Source organism: Caretta caretta, chromosome 13 (genome assembly GCF_965140235.1).
Source record: "Caretta caretta isolate rCarCar2 chromosome 13, rCarCar1.hap1, whole genome shotgun sequence".
Lineage (NCBI taxonomy): Eukaryota > Metazoa > Chordata > Testudines > Cheloniidae > Caretta > Caretta caretta.
The window spans coordinates 7638393-7662812 of record NC_134218.1 but is presented as its reverse complement, the minus strand read 5'-3'; the positions used below and the strand labels follow the sequence as shown (position 1 = coordinate 7662812).

General features: G+C 44.3%; 1 protein-coding gene across 1 annotated transcript in view; it reads left to right on the top strand.

Annotated features, from left to right (window-relative positions):
- NTSR1 (neurotensin receptor 1) overlaps positions 1–24420 on the top strand; it is a 105828-nt gene continuing 81408 nt past the window's right edge. The window contains exon 1 of the mRNA XM_048820281.2: positions 1–975. Coding sequence (XP_048676238.1) covers positions 298–975 — 678 coding nt within the window. The 5' untranslated portion in view covers positions 1–297. The remainder of the gene's footprint in view (positions 976–24420) is intronic.

The following is a 24420-nucleotide window of genomic DNA, read 5'->3' as shown; positions in this document are numbered from 1 at the left end:
CTGCTGCCAGCCCGTTGGTGCCGGTCGCCTCTGGGGAAGCAGACGCGGGCTGGGGGAAGAGAGAGCGGCTCGCCAGGGCCAGGCGCAGCCCCTGTGCCGCCGGAGGCTGCTCCCGCGGATTTTGTGAATCGAGCTGGGCGGGCGCTCGCTCCCCCTCCGGGCGCCGCCTTCCCCGACGCATTTAAACGAGCCAAGTTTCCACGCCGCTCCGGAGTGGCAGCGTTCCACCCTCGCAGCCGGGCGGAGCGTGGGCAGCGCTGGGTACCGCTCGGGCCGAGCATCCCTGGGCCGCGGAGCATGCAGCTGAACGCAACGTCTTCGTGGCAACAGCACGCGGGTCCGTCGCGCCTGCAGCCCACGGACTGGGCGGCGGGGAACGTCTCCAACAGCTCGGATCCGTACTCCCAAGGGCCGGGCGAGGAAGATCTGGATGTGAACACCGACATCTACTCCAAAGTCATGGTCACGGTCATCTACCTGGGGCTCTTCCTGGTGGGCACCGTCGGCAACTCCATCACCGCCTACACGCTGGTGCGCAAGAAGTCCCTGCAGAACCTGCAGAGCACCGTGCACTACCATCTGGCCAGCCTGGCTTTCTCCGACCTGCTCATCTTCCTCCTGTGCATGCCCATCGAGCTGTACAACTTCATCTGGGTGCACCACCCCTGGGCCTTCGGGGACGCCGTCTGCAAGGGCTACTACTTCCTGAGAGACGCCTGCACCTACGCCACCGCCCTCAACATCGCCAGCCTCAGCGTGGAGAGGTACATGGCCATCTGCCACCCCTTCAAAGCCAAGAGCATCATGTCCAGGAGCAGGACCAAGAAGTTCATCAGCTGCATCTGGGTTGCCTCTTTCCTGCTGGCCATCCCCATGATCTTCACCATGGGCGAGATCTACGGCAGGGACCAGCAGCCCGACTCTCTGATCTGTACCACCATTGTGGAAGCCTCCACGCTTAAGACTGTCATTCAGGTGAGTTTCCCCTGCGTTCCTTTGTATTCATGCTAAGAGCTGACTGCATGTAGCCACGCTAGAGATCCGATGAAGTGAGCTGTAGCTCAGGAAAGCTGATGCTCAAATACATTTGTTAGTCTCTAAGGTGCCACAAGTCCTCCTTTTCTTTTTGCGAATACAGACGAACACGGCTGCTACTCTGAAACTAGAGATCAGTGATCAGTAAGGTGCTTTGATTGATTAATTAGTTGGTTGATTGACTTTTTTTTTAACCTAGCAGCTGCTAGCTTTCATAGAGAACAACAGCTGACCGCTGTCACTCACTGATCTCCTGCAGACCTGGCTGTGTTGCAAGCCAGTGCTCAATCTAGCTCAGTGGTTCTCAGACTCTCCAGAATACTGTACCCCTTTCAGGAGTCTGATTTGTCTCACCTCCCCCGAAGTTTCACCTCACTTAAAAGCTACTTGCTTACAAAATCAGACCTAAAAATACAAAAGTGTCAGGGCACACTAGTTCTGAACAATTGCTGACTTTCTCATTTTTACCATATAATTATAAAATAAATGGATTGGAATATAAATATTGTACTTGAGCCTGTTTTTTCACTTGTGAATCTTGTCCGACGCATGTAACTTAGCTTCGCAGGGCCCCTTGTGGTGTGGGACCCCAGGCATTTGCCAGGCTTGACACTCCGTAATGCTGGCCCTGCACTTGTGATCCCCCTAAACCTATCCCGTGACCCCTCCGGGGGTTGCAACCCCCAGGTTGAGAAACACTGATCTAGATGAGTTGAGTACCCCCTGGAAGATCTCTGCATACCCCCAGGGGTACACATACCCTGGGCTGAGAACCACTGTTCTAGCTGACATAATAAGCCAGAAAAACTTCGTAGATGTGCTCTGTGCAAGCCTGAGCATTAGTCATCCTTTGCACTCGTATGACCAAGGGTAAGTCCCGTGAAATGGTCTCTGGAGAGCAGAAGGTGGTGGTGTTCCAGGTGAACATGTGCTTACTTTTATTGCAGGCTGCCACCTGGCCAAAGAGGGGGGCAGAGTGGGAGGAGGAGAAGGATTAACATACTGATCCCTTTCCAGCTTCAACAATGTAATTTATTTATAAGTCAGATTACTTCTGGGAACAAACACATCCATCCATCCTGTGCAATTTTTGTGCATAAAAGAAGCAAAGGTCTTTTCTGATCTGTCATGGGGCTTGATTCTGATCTTGCACTGGTGTAAATGAGGAGTAACTCCACTGAAGCCGATGGAATTACACCCAGGCAAATCCAGGTGTTTGTGAGATCGGAATAAAGTCCAACATCTGTTTCAGCCAAACGAGCATCTCTCCACTGAACTTCAGCAAGTAGCAGAAACGGTTTCTAAAGTAGACACTGGTGACTTTACTCTCTGTAAATTCAGGGGGAAACAAGGCCAGTTCCCCATTTTAATAATGTCTCCAGTGCTCGATGCTGTCATTTTAGTTGGGGCCAGACCCTCAGCTGGTGTAAACTGGCAAAACTCCATTGGATGAGGACTTGGACTCTTGTGTCCTGTATGTTACTGTTTTCACTTTACAGGAGCAGTTAACCACTGGAATAAATACAATCCCACCCTTTTAATCTGACTTTTCTGCATTCTATATATTTGTCTTGCACCTGCTCTCAACTTGTCATGGTATCAAAGAAACATAGATTTCCTTTCTTCCAATCTTCAAATTACATCTCTCTGCTGATATTATTGTATTTCCTTCCTATGGCAACAGAATGTAATTTCACAAAGTTATGGCTCATGTCACAATACAAATAAAAATGAACGAACTTGCAAGGCAAAGAGCTGCTATTTAAGCATGAATCGTTGCTTGGAATAAATCAGAGTAGCTCCTTCAACTACACAAACTGAAGCTCTAACACTATACAGTGGGTGGAACGGAATGCAGGATAACACCATTTAGTCAGTGTTCTGTTTTCTTATGCACATTTTACTTTTACTTTTTGATGGAATTTTTAACTTTTCAAGGATATTTATGTACTGGAGCAATAGGCTTGAAAATGTAAGAGAACCGGACATGAACTGGAAGAAGGGAGAAGTCAGTCTATGTAGTTTTTCCTGTTGATGCCAGTCTCAGATCTGAGAACTTTTTGGGGTCTTGTCTTCTCGACATGAGTTTTCAGAGGGGTGGGAGTTAATCTCTAGCCAATTAGAGTTTAAAAGAGTATATAACAGGGTGAACATGAAATCTTTTCTTCTTAAATACTCCTCAGAGTAGTTTGTAGAGAGGGAATTCTATACAGTTAAATGGAAGCAAATCATCACCCTTTTTTCCGATGAAGAGGGCTGAGATATGTACGCTGAGAAGAAGATGGAGTATATTACCTAACTTTCAACTTCAGATCAAGCAGCCCCCCCCCTTTTTTTTGGTTAGGAATCTTGTGAAATTCTGACGTCAGTTACTGCCCAGTGTATTTATCCAAACTTTTCTCATCTCTGAGGAGATGCAAGCTATCCCTAATGGGAGACCAGCGCAATTGAGGTCCAGGTATCTTGTATTTCAAATCATCTTCTGTTTAGGATTAAAATGACATCCAGTGGCTGGCTGTGGGGCTGAAGAGGTGGGTTTATCTCCTAATATGCATCTTCAGAGATTACAGATGACGCCAATTTCTAAGCATCTTTAATCATCATTGTTTAATATATATCTCAGTGCTGTGGAATATCAGTGTTGTATTATTCCAAACATGAAAGTGCAGGGGCATTAATTTATTACACAATAGGAAATGCATCACCTTGTGTGCTCTGACTGACCAGTGTAGAAAAACGTATATTTTGTCTCGTGGTTTTCTAATTTCACTTGTGCACTAATTGAAAAAACTCAGAGGACATAATGGTAACTTGTAATGTAAAACAGCAGCAGGTTTGGTATTCATTTATGTAACACAGCGGCTTTCCCTAACTGGAGACCTCGACTTAAGTGCTGATTTGCTCATGCGACAAGCTGGTTTAATGGCTGTTTAGTTCCTTTTAAACACACGATAAAGCAGCAGCAGTTCTTCACTATATGAAGCTAGTACAGAAAAAAACAACAACCCAGGACTGAACAAGTAGAGATCACTTCAAGCCTGACTTGCAGTGCCTTAATCAAGTTGAGTGGCACAGAATGTGACAACGAATTCTCTCACAGCATACAAGTCTGTGGCCTTGGGCAAGTCAATTAACCTGTCTGTGAATCAGTTTTCCACACATGCAATGGAAATAATGATATTGCATTTATCAGAGCTGGGTAAATACTTTTAAATAAATCACTTTTCCTGTTTGCAGGTTGTCTGCAAGCAGGTTATGATTTTCTTGAATTTGTTCATGATTCAATTAATTATCAAATATTAGTTGTAAATAGTTTTTTGTTCTGCATCTGGTTTGCAAGTAGTTAATTGAAACTATTCCAGAGTCAGAAACCAGTTTAAGCTGTGTTGAATATCTTTGATTGGACACCTAGGTACACGGTATTGCTTCTGTTCCCCGATTGGATGAACATACCTCCTAGAATCAATTTCTGGAGTGAATATTGGTATGTATTTAAAATCTGCTGTCTGCAAATATTTGTCAATATTTGCTTAAAATTTGCAGTTTTTGGCAAACATTCCCACAATTAAATATTCATATTAATGAACATAATGAAACAGCTGGAGACGGGACACTAGGGGTCTGAGTTACTGCAGAGAATTCTTTCCCATGTATCTGCCTGGTGGGTCTTGCTCACACGCTCAGAGTCTTACTGATCGCCATATTTGGGGTTGGGAAGGAATTTCCCCCGACCTCAGATTGGCAGAGACCCTGGGCCTTTTTTCGTCTTCCTCTGCAGCATGGAGTATGGGTCATTTGCAGGTTTAAACTGGTGTAAATGGTGAATTCTATGTAACTTGAAGTTTTTAAACCATGATTTGAGGACTTCAGTAACGCGGCCAGAGGTTAGGTGTCTATTACAGGAGTGAGTGGGGGATGTTCTATGGTTTGCAAGGTGCAGGAGATCACACTAGACGATCACGGTGGTCTCTTCAGACCTTAAAGTATGAGTCTATAAATTGAACCAATATTCATGGCAGGTCTCTAGCATATGCCCTTTGCTTTAATGCTTCTTAATTAAGAAGGCTTTACTGAAGGTTAATTAATTAATCTTTTAATAGTAATTCAAAAATTCTCTTTAAGTTCTAAGGAATAGTAAATGCAGTAAAAACAATACCTTAGATAAACTGTTTGGTATAACTGTGGGCAGGGGGGTTGAATTAGCAGTAATGCAGGACTTTAAACTCATTACTGCATCATGCCTTGAAGGGGTAAACTCTGGACAGCCTTTGATGTTTAATTTTACAGAATAGTGATGTTTCCCGGTTTTGTATATCACCATCTTTGCATCTGCTTATGCTTATAATCTATCTTGTATCTTCATTGACCAGCCTTCAGTCTAGTTGTCAATCCAATGCATCTGGCTTGTATTTTGGCCTCAGTCTTGAATTTGGCAACAGGCATTAAGTACATTGGAGCTACGTTATTTAACTCTGTTTAATACTTTAACTGAAAGTCATTCTCTAACTGAAACTGCAGCCAATTGTTCACATAAACTAAAGCACCTCTCAAAGCCATTTCCACAAAGGCAAATTAATGTTTGGATGCCACGTCAGCTGGAGTAGGTTTTTAAAGTTACTCACCGTGGTCGTAACAGGCAGAAGAGTTTTTGAGTGGGATGTTTGTTCTGCTCTTTTTGCATGTTAATACCCAGTGTGCTTTTGGCTATTTCATGGCACTGCTATTGTCTGTGGGTCTGACTGTCAAAAAAGGGAGACATGTAACTGCATAGGGAAAAAGTGAAACTGTGTGCCAAATGCAGGCATGGCCGGTGTGACTGCATGCAAACTTGTAGTCACACTCGATGAGCAATTGTATAAATCATGCATTAATCATTAACTCCAAGTGCAAATTAGACACAGTGACACAAACATTTTTACACATGCAGTTGTGCATCTAACTAGTAATCAGGCCTTGTATTTACCTGTGCTGCAATAGTTTCAAAACCACTTTGCCTTCAGTTTTTATAAAAGAAGGCTCCATTTCTCCTCACAATAGGACAGCTCTCCCATGATACTGTGCACGCTTATTGAGCTGGCTGTGAGAGCCGTTATTTCAGCTAGCAGCAGACCCTTCCCCAGGCCTCCATCACATAGGTACGTGCTGCCCGGGATCATCTCTCGTCTTGGACCTGGGCTGTTCCCTCCCTTCCATCTCCCCAGTTATTGTCAGGAAAATACCCCCCACTTTCAGTTCTTCACATTTAGGTGGGCAGCGGTATTATGCTGTTTGCACAGCAACAGGAATGTGAAGAAACCACACGGGCACAGCTGAATTCCAAATAACTGTGTTTACTCACTGTACACAAATATACCAAGCCTGGCTCTGTATAATATATCCTGCTGCTCGGGATGATTTCTAGCTGATTCTAAAACATAGAACATGGAGGGCATTGCTATAGGGCTCAGAAACAATGTCAAGGGATACTACCCTATTCCTATACACAACAAGGGGGAGACCCCTAAAAACTAAATTGAAAAATCTTTGGCCAAAGGAGGACATGAGGCTGCAACACCTATCGCAATGGTAAAATCAGCAGTGCAATCTCTAAACCCACAGCACTGCCCCAGAGTCCTGCTCCTTCCCAGCTGACCAGGGAGATGGGTGGGGCACATGTGGTAGAGAGAGGACAGATGGCTCTCTTTCTCTCTCTCTGCTTCCCTCATATATATCTTGGTCAATGAATGCACACTTCGGGGACAGCAGCACGTAGAGCTGCTCTCATGGTATAACCGAAGTTATAATCGCTTTGATTAAAAAAAAATCCCCGAATTGTTCCAATGCAGGAGAAATCAATGGGTTTTTAGGGCAAATGTAGCATTGCAGGTCCTGAGTGATGGGAACCTCTTCTCAGCCTCGGTACTGACTTCAGCCTGCTTCTTCCTTTCGGGATGACTGTAATTCACTGTGGGCAGGTATATATAGTACCTGATGCATGCGGATATGCCATTTATTTGCAGAGCAGCTGGCACAAGTCCCCTTGTTAAAATACATGGCTGCAGTAAAATGGTGTCGCTCCATCGACTTTAAGGATCTGGCCTATGCTTGGCAGTGTCATAGAATCATAGAATATCAGGGTTGGAAGGGACCTCAGGAGGTCATCTAGTCCAACCCCCTGCTCAAAGCAGGATCAATCCCCAACTAAATCATCCCAGCCAGGGCTTTGATAAGCCTGATCTTAAAAACCTCTAAGGAAGGAGATTCCACCACCTCCCTAAGTAACCCATTCCAGTGCTTCACCACCCTCCTAGTGACAAAGTTTTTCCTAATATCCAACCTAAACCTCCCCCACTGCAACTTGAGACCATTACTCCTTGTTCTGTCATCTGCCACCACTGAGAACAGTCTAGATCCATCCTCTTTGGAACCCCCTTTCAGGTAGTTGAAAGCAGCTATCAAATCCCCCCTCATTCTCCTCTTCTGCAGACTAAACAATCCCAGTTCCCTCAGCCTCTCTTCATAAGTCATGTGCTCCAGACCCCTAATAATTTCTGTGGCCCTCCACTGGACTCTTTCCAGTTTTGCCACATCCCTCTTGTAGGGTCGAAAGGGCTCAGCACGTGTGAGAAGGTGTCAGGCAAAGTGGCTGTGTTCCAAGTGCAGAGCTCTGTGCAACGGGGGGCAAAAAGCTGAATTTCGAAATGCTCGTCTGCTCTGAGACAGAAGCGGTGGGACTCTACCTCTCAGAACGCACGCGTGTTTCTTACCACCTGTTTCTAATACAGGGAGCTGTTCTGTGACTCCTCAAAGGTTTTGGCGGGCAGTTATAGTAATGCCGTTCTTAGTCCCACGATCCTTGTATGGAAGTTGTTTTCCTATCTCTCCAAATCCCTTGTTTATTATGTGTCACAGTGTCTGCAGATTGTTAAGGTACTTGGTACAGTACATAATCCTTCGTATGAAAGAACAGGCTTCATAACTAACCATTCTGTTTTATTTCCACCTGCTCTCAACGTCAGGCCCGTTCCAGAGTGCCCTCAGGAGAACTTAACGCGTGGAACTGGAAAAAGTGAGTTAGGTTTCATGCTGGAATCATAGGGTTAGAAGGGACCGCGAGGGACTAACCCCCTGCCAACATGCAGGATTTGTTGTGTCTAAACCATCCAAGACAGATGGCTACCCAGCTGCCTTTTGAAAACCTCCTGTGAAGAAGATTCCACAACCTCCCGAGGCGTCTGTTCCATTGTCCTACTGTTCTTACAGCTAGGAAGTTATTCCTGTGATTTAATCTAAATCTGCTCTGCTGTAGTTTGGACGCACTGCCTCTTCTCCTGCCCTCTGTGGCAAAAGAGAACAACTTTTCTCCATCTTTTTTTATGGCAGCCTTTCAAGGATCTGAAGACCGCTATCATATCCTCCCTTAATCTCCTCTTTTCCAAACTAAACCTACCCAGTTCCTCTAGCCTTTGCTCACATGGCTGGCATTCCATCCCTTTGATCATCTTTGTCGCTCGCCTCTGGATCCTTTCCAGTTTCTCTACATCTAGATGGGTGAAAGACTAGAGAATCAGAAATACAAGACTGGGCCAGTGGACTCTCAGTGTTTTCATCAAAGTTATGACGTCTGCAGCTCTGCCCACCTGCTGCATCCCTTATTGCTAATGAAACTCACTGCTTCCTGGAGCTTACTGCCTAGCCCAAATGCTACCGCGCCTCCATCCTTCAAGTCTCACTTTTATAAATGTATTTCTTCTGTGAGGTCTACAAATAAACCTCAGTCCTCCCATATTACGAGCACTGCAGTTGACCTCAGTGCAGCCCTTACGTTGTATTCTTTCCTAGGGAAGGGTACTGGCCTAGATCTTGAGCTGACACAGGAATGTTCAGCAGAGATCATGAGTGTGTGCATGCAAAAGTGGTGATTTTGGCAATTGACGCCCACTGCCCTCAGCCCAGAGGGGCCATTCCAGCAGCCAGAACTCACCGGGGTGCAAGGGAGTCCCAATCATTCCTCCTTTTTCCCTTGTCATGTCCCACAGAAGAGGGTGTCTTGAAGACCAGCTGCGGTCACTTTTTCCCCATCCCATAAGAATTATTGCAATTTAAATAACTAAACAAATCTTATTCTGCATCAGGATAAAGCTGAGACCTTTGGAAATTTTTCAGTGAAAAACCGGAGAGGCAAAGAGACACTCTCCCCAAAATAGCCAATAGCATGTGGCTTGTACACTCTCCTAGATATGGGAGACCCAGGTTCAAGCCCCTGGTAAGAATCAGGCAGGGGTGTATTTCTCCTATCTCCTTCCTGCCACTGCTCCCTGACAATTCATCCTGGACCCGAGAAACCTCCTCTGTCAAAGTTTCATCACAACCAGTAAATTCCCTTGAAAAGTTTCATTTTTCACGAATGGCATTTTCCATCAAAAAACCTTGTTGTTAAATTCCCAATGAGCTCCACTCTACACCACCTGAATAGCTCTTCTAGAAGAGGAATCCTTTAGAGGCTGGGTGAGGCAGGTTCACTCTGGTGGAACAGCAAGAAGCTCCCCTCACAGAGGGCAGGTTCCTGGCCATTTTCTTCTGTTTGTTGGCAAAGGGACAAGTAAATCTATGGCACTGTATAAATAACAATCAATTGGTGACGGAAGCTCTCTGCAGACCACTAAAACAAAATGGTCAGTTTCTACTTGTGTTTATACCTATGTCAAACCAGAGTGACTCTATAACTTCAGTACAGGCATTCTGGATTTACACCAGTGTAACTGAGGTGAATGCACCCACTGTCTTGTCTTTGGATTAGCATAACTTTTAGTTTTAAAACTTTAGTGCTATTAAAGGTAAATTACTTACCACTCTTACATGCAGCACTGGGAAACTAAACCTGTTTTAGAAAAGTTTTCTATTCCTAGAGTGGATGCAGTTATACTGGTATAAAGCTATCTTTATACTGGTATAGTTTCCCATATGGGAAGAGCTATATAAAGCACCATTATATATATAACATGTCCAAACTAAAGGGGTTGCACACTTGAACTAGTCTGCTGCAGGTGAAGTGGTACAACTTCTTTGTGTATGCAAACCAGGGAGCTTGATTCTCTACTGTCTTGCATCTTATGTGGTCATGTAGACTCCAGCACAGCGATTAAGCACCTGTTTAACTTTAAGCACATGCTTAAGTCTCATTGAATTCAGTGAGACTTATGTAAATGCTCAATTGCTGTGCTGAATAGGGATGGAGCCCTGAACTGGGGCATTCCACCTGTATGCAGCGAGTGCAGAATGGGGGTAAAATGCTATCACTGATACAAACAAAGAGAGAATTCTGATATGTTAGCATTTTGCACTCTCTCTTGCAGGTGTAAGCCATTCTGCAAGATGCAGGACAGTGAGAATCAGGCTCAGTGATTTGAATTCTTCCTTTTGATAATGAAACTTTTGTTAAGCGGAGAATTAAACATGCGAGATGTCAGCTCCTCAAAGCAACCGCATCAACAAAGGCAGCTGATCTTGGTTGCCATGTGCTGCATTAGCCAAGAATGACTAATCCTAGCCCCTCTGCGCTGCAGCCATCCTTATAGCTGGATCTAAATTAAATAAGCTCATGCTTTCGTTGCATTACATAACCACTTGGTTTGCTGTGTTGTGGCAGTTCTTCCACAATATTTTTATACTGATTTTAATGCATTTGATTTCTCTTTTCTGAGATGTCGGCTGTAGGGAATAAAAGAACAAGGAAATGTTGTGGGAGATCAATTTAGTTCTTAATCTTTTCCACTTTTTTGCAAATGGTCGGTAAGGGGAAAACCTAAATTAATCTACTGGCTCCTCTGCACAGAGGAAAGAAAACCCTGTAGTTGGCTTTAATCTTCTTCTGGATAATTTAAAACAGCTATTTAATTGTCTTTCCCCCACCCCTCCCTGAAAGGATTTTACTATGGTCTCTATACAGCATCTGCTTGAGCCAAACAGATGGCACTTTCACTTACTGACATTTAGAAATATTTCTCTGTTTCCTCTGCCCTGGGCATGTTCTGATGCCTATCAAAGGGGTAACATTCCTGACATGCACCAGGTTTGATCTGTACAGATATGATATGGTGCTGGATTCACTTCCATCCGGCAGTCGCGATGATGGAGAACGCTGGTGTTATGTCTGGCAGGGAAAAGCTTTTTGGGATCTTTGATATTTAATTGCCCTTTAATTTTTACATTTTACATTTGCATCCCAGTACTGCCATCTTTCCACTTCTTCCTGTTAAACATCACTCTAGCATTGCTTTGAACAGCATATTGAAATCTTTCATGTTCTGTTTCTTTTCTGGGTCAGGAAGAAGGGGCTGCCCACTCTCCATGTTCAGCTCGAGAGGCTTCTAACTTTCATCCGTTTCTCCACACAGCAGGGTCTATCCCAGCAGAGAACATAGACGTCTTGGGCTCTGCAGTGGATGAGAAAGGGGCCTTTTGAACCTCAAGTGTTTGTGGCAGTTTTCATATAATTTTACTACCTTAGCGAAGCCATGGAGTCAGTCACGGCAGGGGTACCCGGGGGCGGTGATTATTCAGATGATATTGGTGATGGGCTACAGTTTCTGCATCTGGAAGCATTTTGTTAAGCAACCTTCCCGAGTGTCTTGAATGCCCAGTATTGCATGAGCAGGTGTCACACTTAATCCCCTTCCCTGCCCTCTAAAGGAATGCTGCTGCCTAGCAGCTTACCGCTATCCGTCCAGTATGATGACTTCACAATAACGGGCTGTCGTCTATGTGTCCTTTGACGCTTCCCCCTTGCCAAGGGCATAATCCACCTCCCATTGAACTCCATGGGAGTCTTTCCATTGATTTCAGCAGGAGGCGGACCAGATGATGGCTCCCCATGCCTCTGTTTTCATTGATGTTTCTCACAGCTTCCTAGTGGTCTGCTAGTGCTCACAATGTGCTAGGCCCCATTCAAATACAAAAGAAGACACAGTCCCTGCCCCAAGGAGCTTTCACTTCTTGCTCTGGCCAAACTCTCATTGAGTTTTCCTTGTACTTAGGCATCTGGAAAGATGTTCATCTGGGGGCAAAATTTAACACTACATTCTAGGACATTAAACATCAAAGATTCTGTATGCTTTTGGGTGTCTTTGATATTTTTCTTGTGTGGAATGTAATTTTTACATTTGTATCCTAGTACCCTTTGAGACCCATCAGGCAACTTGCTGAAGTCAGTGTCTACCGTGTGGGATTAGGCTTGGTCTGCACTAGTAGCCCAAAAAGTTACCATTTTCTAGACTTTAAATAATAGTATGAGAATATGGATAGTGTAAGGGAGACATTTTTCCAAAGCCCCCCCCCCCCCTTTCGTGTGGCCACATCTGCATGTGGCATCCCTTTGTGTGCATAAAACTTCTTCTTATGGCCTGTTTGCATGCACAGTTGCAGGTTTATTGCATGGGAAGTGCACATTTTACAGCTGCGTTTTCAGAGGATACGTTGACCATTGAATCCGGATTGTAAGGTTTTCATCGATTCAAACACAATGATTTTTTTAAAAAAAGTCAAATAATATCAGGGTTTTAAAAATAAAAATAACCAATGGGTCAGATTTCTGAGAGCCTCTGGGCTTGATTCTTCTCTGCCCTGCTCTTTGTATCACCACTTATGCCCTCCAAAGTGAGTGTAAAACTCGGTCTGATCTGGTACAATTTTTCTGTCCACTTTGTAAATGGCAACACAAAGTGCAAGGCAGTGGAGAATCCATCCCTGTTTGTGCAGCTGCACATGCATAATTTACATATTCAAATAGCCAGTTAGGCATGTAACTGGTCATTTACATGTGCAATTACACATGCAGTTTTACATGACCATGTGAAAAATCCAGCCCAGGTGTGAATTATCATTTATCTTAGAACTTCATACAGACTGAAAAGGAACCCTTCTAGATCCATTTTTTCTGTGTGTGGCTCTCTTTTCTTCAGGTTCCCATACCACCCTCACCACCTTAAAACTAATGGAGGGAGACAGGCACATAAAAAGGTGGATTTATTGGAACTCCTCACACGTGCTCTGCTGAACCTCATAAAATTGGACAGAGGCAAAAGGAGCTCCCCCATAGCCCCTTTATTTCAACACACAATTTCCAATCGATTGTGTTAATATTTTTGAAGGCATATGTAGAAACTAAATCCAGACTTACCTTGCAGGGAGGAAAGAGTTAACAGTTCACTTCCCTACACTGTCTTAAGCCACTTCTGCGGCATTGTGTTCAGTACATAGAGTCTTGCAAATAAAGTCCATTGATTTTCATTCATTCGATGGAGCACAAGTCAACACAAGTTTATTTTTTCACAGCTGATGGCGACTTAGTGAGGTAAGTGAATTACATGCCACTTTCTCTTTACTCCGGGAATACTCCATGTCCTACTTCAAGAAGCTAATCTCTTGTGTTCTGTGCTGGCTGGTTCCTAGCTGCAGCTCTCCTTTACCATGCTTGCCATCCACTTTTCTCAGAGTCTGAAATAGACACTTTTCCATTGCCTTCATTGTTTGACAGATCCAGAAGTAAGGTTCTGGCTTGCAGTTAGCTGAAAGCTCTCTGCAGCTCAACAAATCCAACAGCGCTCCAAACCATTTATTCATGTAGCTTTAAGAGTAGCATGAAAATCACAGTGATGGTGAAGGCAGTTCATATTTGATCGTTAAAGTAATAGTCTCCATATATAACAGATGCATTTGGTAAATTTTGTGTTGCCAGAATTTTAACAAGGTGCTATCCTCAAACATTTTCCACCTCCATGGTGGGTGGTGTGACATCTGCTGCCCAAAATCCTCTGCTCCCTTCCAACCAAAATATTCTTCAGTTAGATACTCATCCTTTATACACTTCATTCTTAACCAGTTTCTGCCCTCACCACTGTGCATGGAGCCATCCTAAAGGGTTGGGAAAGTTAGAAAGATGATTCTTTGGGATATATAGTGATGTGACAGGTATAAAAGCTAGAGATTACTGCTCTATCTTGTATCACTCTGAAAGGGAGACATTTGGTGGTGGAGAGTACTAAGATTGAATTGATCATACAATAATCCTCTGCAAGTTGCATAAATACTCTAGGCCTGCTTCTTTTCTCCTGCTGATAGTTCACCAGTGTAATTCCATTAATTTCAGTGCTGATAAAGTGAGCAAAGCTGGTTGGGGAGGAAAAGTTTCCTCTGGGGAAAAAAAAAAGATTTGATTTAACGATTGTCAAGTTTCTTTGAATTTTTGTTTCCAGTTTTCTGAACCTGAAGCTTTTTTGTTTCATTGAAAAGTGTCAGGTTTGGGGTTTTCCAGGGAAAACTCTGGAAATTTTCACGAGATTTCTCATTTCCTAGACAGGCTATTTTCTGTCAAGTGTTTGGATGGAAATGTTTCAAGCCGATCTTGGTGTAAAACATAGTGTTGAACATAAAACCAGTGGGACACATGCTCAGCGGGTGTAAATCAAAGCTCCGTGGCGCTTGTAGGGCTACAGGGAGGATTTGTCTCATTGACTTCAGTGATGTTCCTCATAATTTACATGGTTGTAGCTGACAAGAGACACAGGACCTGTGCTGTTGAATAATTGTTATAAGAGAAAAACCATTTCCACTGGAAGCATCATTGCCTGCATTCTCCCCACTTTCAGCCAGTGGATTTACATTTCTCCGCGACTGCATCTTCTGCAGTAAATTTCTTTCATAAAGAGCTTCCAGCTGTCACATTGCCAAGTCCATTTCTATAAGTATACAAAATCGAAGAACGGGCATCCTAGACCAGACTGGGAGGGATCTGCAGCGTTTTCTGTCCTCTCTCTACAATACCCTCCTGTGCACTCCACTTACGATTACTCCCCTTGGATAACACAGGCTGCATCTAGGGCCACTGCTGTTCGGGCCAGCACATAATCTAGTGGGAAATGATTCTACCTTGCTTTAGAAGATTTTTCTCCTCCTACAGGCCGCCCTTTGAGTCTAACTATCACTTTGAAATGAATGCTGTGGCTTACTGTATGCTGATCACAACTCACTAAACCTTCAAAGCAATTTGTGGGGGCTTTCTCTGGCATGGATTCTGGACATATGTGGACTCAATTCTTCCCAAGCCTTGCACCTTGTGTAGTCATTTACACCATTCAATGACACTGAAAGGCAACCCATTCAAAAGTCATAAAAGGAAATGCTTTTCTATGCAACATAATCCACATTTTCTGCCACAAGGTGTAATAGAGACCAGGAAGGTTAAAAAAAAAAAGAAGATTGGCAATTTCAGGCTAATCAGTCAGTTAATTAGATGGGATAAGAGTAATTAGGTTGGATAATAAATATACATGATTGAGGGCATAAACCAATGAATCTTTGACTGAGATCAGGAAGAAGCTTCCCTTATGAGCAAGTTACTCCAGGATTGTCCATTCTGGGATATCTTGCACCTTTCTGACAGCACCTGTGCCAGAGAGGGGTTAGAGGACTGAATACACCACTAGTCTATCCCAGTTGGGCAATTCCTATTCCAAGATAGAATTTCACTCTTTTGCATTTTTGAGAATATTGTGCAAGGTTAGAAGGTTGCCATTTCAGTCATTTTCTCTAGGCAAGTTATGTTTTCAAATTCTCTGTCTATTTTTTAGGAAGAGCCATCCACTGGATGCGTTGCTTAGACAGTTGGAGAGCCGGGAATTCTGCTTTTCTGCTGCAGTGTGTTTTATGACTTCATCTTCTCAAGCCATATGCCTGGTTATGACATCAGTTGCGTCCTGACTGATGTGACTGATCGGTGGGGCAGGAAGGATGGTCTAGTGCAGCGATATTCAGACTCAGGCTCTCGAGCCGCGAGTGGCTCTTTACTGTGTCTTCTGCAGCTCTTTGCAGCACATGACATAAAAACAGTACTGGTACTATAGTAAATGAAACAATTAATTCACACGACTGTCTCTCTTTTGGGTAATGTTGATCACTAATTTTGTTCCTGAATCAGTGTGGTCTGAATATCATTGGTCTAGTGGTTAGGACAGTCATTTAGGACTTGGGAGAGCTGGGTTCAAGTATCTGCTCTGCCATAGACTTCTTGTGTGACCTTGGTAAAGTCACTTAACCTCTATGTGCCTCATTTCCTCACGTGTAAAATGAAGGGAAGAGAGATTATCCCCTCCACATTTGTGTTGTCAGGTTACATACATTAAACACTGATGCGGTCAGACACTATGGTTATGTGGGCCATATAAGTGCTATCACCCCTTTGGCACAAGCAGTTAGCCAATATTTTGGCCTTGCAAGATTGTTTCCATTATGAAGAGACGTGGATGATATGAGTCAGGTATAGTCTTTGATACAATGCTATTTATTTACAGAGAATGTATAAAAAGTCTTGTTTCTCTGAACATAGTATGAGTCAAATAGAAGGAGGCAGTTTCTTTGCTCTCAACTTCCAAGTCTGTGCCCCATGGAGGTCTCAGTTCTCTCTGAGGTCCTCATTCACAGTTGCTTCTCTTGCTGTTTGCTCACTTTTCTTCCCTAGCCCCAACATTTGCAATCGGGGAACATATCAGCCCACATGGCTCAGCTTCTGATCAGGCCATGTATGGTGGCCCATTGACTTGGGCAGGGGCTTCTACCATTTCCAGCTATCTCACTCCCTAAAGAGGCTTAATTGCTCATACCATTTAGGCTGAAAGAAAGGTACTTTGCCTGCTTAACTGCTTTAAACAGGTCTATGATTGATCTATAGGTCAAAGACCTGCTTGATGGCAGCCGTTAACCTCTCCCAGCATAACAGGACTTTAGTGTCTACTCAGCACTTAGCACAATGGGACTTGGTCCTTGATTGGGATTCCAAGGTGCTACTATAAGAAGAATACAGACATATGATGCTGAATAAATAACTAAATGAAGTCTCATCTCATATCAGGTATATCCTTTCAGGGAAAATATCCTGCCCATGCTAAGTATGAATTTAATCAGTCTATAACTACATTAATATGAGTGTGTGATGCTAACAATACTAATATGATTTTGTTTTGTCTGCTGCTTTAAGAGTTTTGGGAAACTGTTTTATGAAATGCAACTCATGTTGACTCTGAAAGAGCATAATTTAGTGCTAATGTTCCTTTAATGATTCTTCCTGGAGGTATCATTTCACCGTCCGAAGATAGTTTGACCATTATCATTTACTCATTTCATTCTGAGGAGAAAAGCTGATTGGAAAAGTCTCACCGCGGGTTTCATTTTATAGCCACTCCATCCTGTTCCTGTGATACCATTTATCACAGATGTTTGTCCTGACACTGAAAATTCTGAAACTGAGTTACCCTTTGAGACCTGGCATTGATCTTTTGTGATGTGCATGGAATAAGATAAGGCCCTCTCTGTCCTTAGAAAGAAAGAGAAATAAAGCTCAGCTGTCTCAAGGTGGAAGGAATGGGTGGTGTGTAATGCATACATTGCATGTATAGTCTGCAAGTAACAGACGACGGTAGAGTGAAATTCTGGCACGTGCATCCACCTTTTTGCACCACAGCAGGGCTGTGAAGCTGCCTTTGCTAGAACAGATAAGGTTTTCCCAGCATGGAGAATTCCTGGCTAGTATGGAGGCACAATAGCTTGCTCTACACCACCACTTCCTGTGGTGGGGTGTAGGAGAGAAGACACATGCACGACAGGTACGTGATGCTTAGAAGCAAGGCTAAGATTTTATCACGGTTATTTTTAGTAAAGTCACAGACAGGTCACGGGCAATAACCAAAGATTCACAGAGCCCTTGACTTGTCCGTGACTTTACTAAAAATAAGAGGGGCAGGGCTAGGTATGGGGGGAATGGAGTCCCATGGGGCAGGGGACTGACAGGCTAAGCCCTCCCTCCCATCATGGCAAGGGGCACAGCTGCAGCGGGGGGCACACAGTCCCTAATCTGGAGCGGGGCACAGCTGTGGGCGAGGGGTATGCGGCCCTGGCTGAAGCTGCTGCCAAGTCCTGGCCACAGCTGGGGCACTCGGCCCTGGGAAGCCATAAGGCAGGCGTACAGCCCCCACTAGTGCGTGGCCCCAGCTGCAGCCCACGCCAAGCCTGGCATGCCAGGGAGCTGGGGAGTAGAAGCCGCAGGGCTGGGCCTGCAGGGTCCTGGTTCCAGCCAGGCCCAGTTGCAGAGCAAGGGCACATAGTCCTGCCTCCACCTCCTGAAGCCCTAGAAGTCACAGAGGTCTGGTAAAGTATGGGAATCTATGACCTCTGTGACTAAATTGTAACCTTACTCATAAGCAATCTTCTAGTAGCAAACAGTGCTGAGACTGCTCTGAATTATGCTGAGGGAAAAACAGGCCCCCCGCTGTCTCAGGCAAATGAGAGGGAAGAGAATCAGGGAAAAAGAAGAGAGCCACCCACACTAATAGGACTAGTGTGTGTAAATAGGGTAGTTAATAAAGACTCTGACCCCTTTCAAAGGTGGTTTGTTTTTTGCACTGTTTATCCTCTTGGAGTTTATTTTATTGACAAAGACAGAAGCCATGCTACTTGACTGATATACCTGAGAGAGTGGGGAAATTCCACATAGTGGGGATAAAAAAAGGAAGCTTTTTCCCCTGACAGGCTGGGTCAAAACAAACCAGCAGCTTCTGAAAGCTGCTCAGGGATTTAGAGGTGGATTAATGGACTGAGCACAGTGAGATGGTCAGTAGGGCACTGACATGCATTATTATGGGAGAAAACCCCCAGTGATCACCCACCTTCAGCCAAAGGCTTGTGCTGACATACTGGCATGAGTGGGGAGACAGAGTGAGCACATCTCTACTCTGACCCCTAGTCCAGTATTTCCAGGGCTACCTGCAAGATCCCATGGCTCTCACTGCTGCTGTTTTTTTCAAATCAGCCTGACACAAATGGTTTCCTTTATTCACCCAAATGTGAAATCCCTCCTCTGCTCTCCCACTTTTCACCCCCACCCCAAACTTTTACTAGTCTGACATCCCAGATAAGCTACTACTTATCCTGGACTAGTGAAAGATTGAAGGACTGATATCTCAAGAACCATTAGGGCTAAAAACCAGAGGCCTTATTCCACTGGAGAGCATGGACACTCCTTTTCACGGAGATATAGCAATCATCCCATCATGCTAATTCACCAGATATCAGGGCCCTAAACCATGACAATGTAGATTAGATGAAAGGGTTAATATTGGGGGGGGGGTAGCTTTCCTACCCCCTCTCAAGCACCACGTTCCCCTGCCTTTGATAGGAATTGGGGAGGGGGGCTCAGCACCTCAGGATTGAGTCCCAAAATGGAGACTACAGGCCGAATTCCTCTCTTGCTTATTCTAGTGCAACCTCATTGATTTCCGAGGGGTTAAGTGGAAGCGTAAGGGAGTAGTATTTGGCCCTGAATGAATCCAGTCACAGCTCTTGTTCCAGCAAAAGCCACTCCTTCAGGTAGTTCTTCATCTAAACCTCAACCTCCATGAGGGCACCAGAAAGCCTGAGGAAGGCTCAGTCCCCCTGCACCCACCCCAGCTCTAAAGGATTTTTTGTGTCTTGTTCTAGGAAGATCAGCTTCCTGGTGCAGGAATACCCAGCCTTTTTTCCCCACCCCAACATTAATCAATGCCTCAGCTTTTATTTGACCTTTAACCACTCACCAAAGCTATTTGTTGCTTCATATACTCAGGGGACAAAAGCATTTTCCCTTACTTACCTAACATAGCCAATAAATTCATATGAATGCAGTTTGTTTGTTTTTTAAACTGCATCAATGGATTGCTCTTAGCAACATGGAATGACTCGGTACAGCTCTGTATAAATAGATATTTAGATTTAATATGTAAAACACAAGTTTTTTCCTGCTGTTTACAATACATCAACAGCTGTGTCTGGAATTCAGAGGAACATACATATTACAGCAGCTTCTAATTTACAATCAATTGCATGTATGCAGAAGTGATGGGACTTATGCATCTGATGACCCAACTCCCCAGCAATTGGGGTAAACAACTAAGCCCTGCTGTTTACATCCCACATTACTAGTGCTCACATGAGAGCCCTGCAATCAAAGCAGGAACAAAATCAGAGGTTTTAAAACTGTGGTTCCTAGTTTATTAATAAACCTGCACATCCATCTCTGTTATCATTTAATGTGAACATGCAGGTGAAAAGTCACTGCTGAAAAATACTTTACAGAGATTATAAAAATAAGACTTATAGCCTTGCTGTTAGTGCCATTTATATGCATGCTGCTTTAGATTAGTGTTTCTCAAATGCGGCCATTGTGGCCACATGGAGCTACCAGAGGCTTTTCTTGTGGCTGCAGCTTCCTGGGCAGAGATTGGGAGGAGGAGAGAGAAGCAGGGGCCCCTCCCCCAGGGCTGCCATCAGGAGCTGGCCCACAAATGCCAGAGGAGCAGGCAGCTGGTGTGAGTTCCCCACCTTCCCAGGGGTGGTGGGGCTCAGGCTTCCAGCTTCAGCCCTGGGACGGCAGGTGCCAGCCACAGGGCTTCAGGCTTCATACCCCCTCCCACCCTCACAGCCAGGGGGCTTCAGGCTCCAGCCCTGGGCTCGCCCCCCATCGCCCCTGGCCCCCCACTGCCTCCCTACCCACCTCTCCATCCATGGCTTGCCAGGGCTGCATAAGTCTGCTCTGAACAGCAATATTTATATATTTATCACTTTTCACTGCCTCCCAGCTAGCAAGTAAGTCTGTGTGAAAAGTGATACATACAAATATACATATCAGTTTTTAACAGTTAGCAAGTTTAAAAAAAAAAAGCCAAAAAAGCAAAAGAAACAAATAGATAAGAATGTGCAAAGCACCTTAGTTGTGTTTCTATTCTGTTTAGGTCCAGTAAAGAAGAGACAACTGTAGGTTATTTTTATCATCAAGTCTGCAAACAAAAAAAAACAAAACAAAAAACCAATCAACCAACCACTCTACATAAATAAATTACAATCATTTGGACATGGATATGTGTATTTAGTTAACTTTAGGAAAAACAAATAAGTATTTTAGGAAAAATGGTCAGAGCGGCCACACTCTAAGGCCCCAAAATGTCTTGTGAGAATCCCTGCTTTAGACAGATACAAAAACTGATTCCCACCTTGAAGAATCCTAGATCTTAGACCAATGTTTTCCAAATGTAGGTGCTGGAAATCATGCTCCTAATTCCCCACTGAGGCATCTAAATGAAAGGGCCAAGTGCAGCTTCCATGAGATTTACTGGGACTCCAACACTGTGAAGAGTTGCCCTAACAGGGCAGGTGAGGATTCTTCTAAGAGTGCAAGGCTAGCGTGACCCACTCTTCCCTCACCCCTCCCAGCCATAGGGTACATCTCCCTGTTTGGCTGGGGATATGGCTAGAGCACAGTGTGTCTGGTGATCCCCACCCAGTGGAGTGCTCCTTAATGGAAGGTTCTGGTCACACTGGAATTCAGAGTAGCACATAAGTGGTTAGCACCAGCACCGAATAAGCAGAAAAGTGCCTTAGTGCAGCTCAGCCAGGCCTGCATGAGATGTTTTAAAGAGCTAGTGCTCTTGCAGTGTCTCATATAGAGTCAGCCAGCTATGACCTAGCAAAGCTAGCCAGTAAATTGAAGTACTTGAATTTCTCCCCTTGCCCTTCCCCACGGGAGATTTAAATGGGAAACAAAGTAAAATATGCTGATCACTGAGTATGCCATCGCTGTAGGTTTTATCTCTAAGTATATAGCCCATTTTCATTTTATACAAGCTGTCAGGAAAATTAATCTGAGATGATGCTAAACAAATTCTTGTGCCCTGCAATTATCTGGAGCGATTTTACTCTTTGGCACATACATGTGATGAGTTTGTCAGGTAGAACGCTAGGGGTTCTCAGCACCTCATTCTAGTTTCATTAACAGCTTTTGCATTTGACCTCCTATCTGCTCCCCCCTCACTAAATCTGCACATCAGGGCTTTGCGGTATACAAGTAATTCCTTCTTCCAAGTAAGCGTGGAGGGTCTGATTCACCACTGCCTGTCATTTACACCAGCGCAAAGCACTAGAAGTCTGATGTGGTATTTTACACCCACTTTCTGTGGGCACAAGTCACAATATAGGTCTCTTAATAGTCCCCATGAATGCTTGTAATTAAAGCTGTACTTCCTCCTTTAAAATTTCTGTCCCAGCTGGGGAGGGTCCATGCTCACACTTCTCCTAAGTCATTTAGTTGGATGTGCCAGCATTTTGCCCTTCAAAGTCAAGCTTTATAGAGCTTGGGCAATATTAGTAAGTAGTTTACAAAAGGAACTAGACAGCCATACAACATGGAGGCATTAAGTTATGGGGGGCATATTAACAGCCAGACTGTATGTGGATAGTTACTTTATGGGGCTGTCAGTACCTGTTGTGTGGCTTTCAACTAAAGAAAGCCAGGACACCATGCTGGGCTATATCATGCTTCGTGAGTACTCCGTGATAAACAGCATGCCACTATAGCAAGGGAGATGGATGCAGAAGCTTCCCAGCCTGGGCCCAATCCTGTGAGGTTCTGGGTTATCTCAATTGCCACTGACTGAGCAGAGGGTTCTCAGTACCTTACAGTATCAGGTCCTCTTTACAGGTGCTTGCATTCACCCTCCCTCCTGCCTTTGCTTTCAGTCACCTGCTACACAGCCTGCTTCTCTTGTACTGTTATATTAGCACCCTCAGCAAGCACAGCATTTCTGGAACAGTTTGAAATGCAATTGCTGGACTGTGCTATGCAAGACGAAGCTTTACTAAGCATTGCAAACAATGTAGGCTTCCCCATTTGACCAGTTAATCCTTTTTATTCCTCAGTGCCATGAGTGCTGCAAAATAGCCCTGCTGAAGCTGGTCACAGTAATGGGTTATGTGGGAGGAACACATCTAAATCCATTACTAGTCCACAGAAGGAGTTTTTACATGGCCTTACCATATGCTTCTCTCTTCCCTGTGCTGTACTGTTCTCCAGCCCAGCCCACAGAGTCTGCCTTGGGCCCCTACTGGGCTGAATGAGAGAAAGGGGCTTTTTAGGATGTTGGCATCGGTACTTACTTGGATACTTGCCTCAGCATCAGTCACTGATCTTTGCCCATCAAAATACAGCCCTGAAATAAAGAGCCACGCAGCCCAACACACAGTGTCAGTAGTTTAAACGTAACCAGTTTCTTTAACCAAAACACATATTACTCTATAAAACCATTATTTGTGTTGCAGCAACACTTAGAAACCCCAGTCATGGACCAGGGCCCCATCATGCAAAGTGCTGTCCAAACACAGAACAAAGATAGTTCTTTTTCCAAAGAACTTACAGTCAAAATAATCAGAACAGCAACTCCACTCATTCCCTAAGATATGCAGATACCATTTCTGTCATTGATGCCAAGCATTCTTACAGTGCTTCTCAACCATAGATCTAAACATGCTTCACAAAGATGGTCAAACATTATTTCCATGGGGAACCTGAAGCTCAGCAAAGATAAATGAGTTGGCTAGGTAACAGAGTCGATGTCAGAGCTGTCTTCGCTACAGAAGCTTCCACTGAGTATCAGCCCATGGATTAGAGCTGGGTCCCAGTGAGAAATACAGCCAAATTCACGCTGCAAAAGTTTCCTTCTATTCTGGATAGGACAGGGCTATCTACAGCCTCCCCAGAGGGTTACTGCAGATGGGTATGGCCACCAGTAGCCTCCCCTTCTCCTCAGGGTGGAAGGCAGGCCACTGCTGGCTCTTTTCAAGGGCCTTGACTGCTTCAGAGCTTGAGTGGGGTATTAGGCTGTTAGAAACCCCTCCCCTTCCACTCTAAGATAGAAAGGTAGAGCTCTGACAATCACTGAGATCTCTGTCCCAATCAGACACTCAAAGTGGACTTGGTGTCCTAGATTGCACTGTGCTGTGGAATTGAAGTTACCTGTGTAACAGTTGGCAAGTATCAGAAAAGCTTCCTGGTCTACTAGATGCTGTTTGAGGTCGTCTTGCAACAAAGGAGAACTCTCTTCCTATGTTATCTTAACAGCATGACCAATAGATACTTTCTTACAAGGCAATAAAAAAGCATTAGACAACTCTAGGGGCCATTATCCTAGCATTATGGAACTTAGGTCATCACCTAACAAGTCCTTGTTGGGTGCAGTACAAAGCACACAAATGTTTTTAACTAGTATAATATTACAAGCTTAGTGTCTCCAAGTTTAACAGAGGAACTTACCACTTAAGCCCAGTGTGAAAAATTCAAACACAAACAAACTATTTTAAGACAGCTGTTTCAACTGAAACACATAAAGCAACTTTGTTACCAGAATAGCTATATTTAGATAGTCATCCCCTAGCTTTAGCGCTGTCTAATCCCTCCAGCAGTCAGAGCAAGACTGAAAACAGGTGTGAAAACCCTTTCTTTTTATAGAGAGCTGCTTTCCCAGAATTTTCTGAATCCTAGTGCCTCTTTCCTCT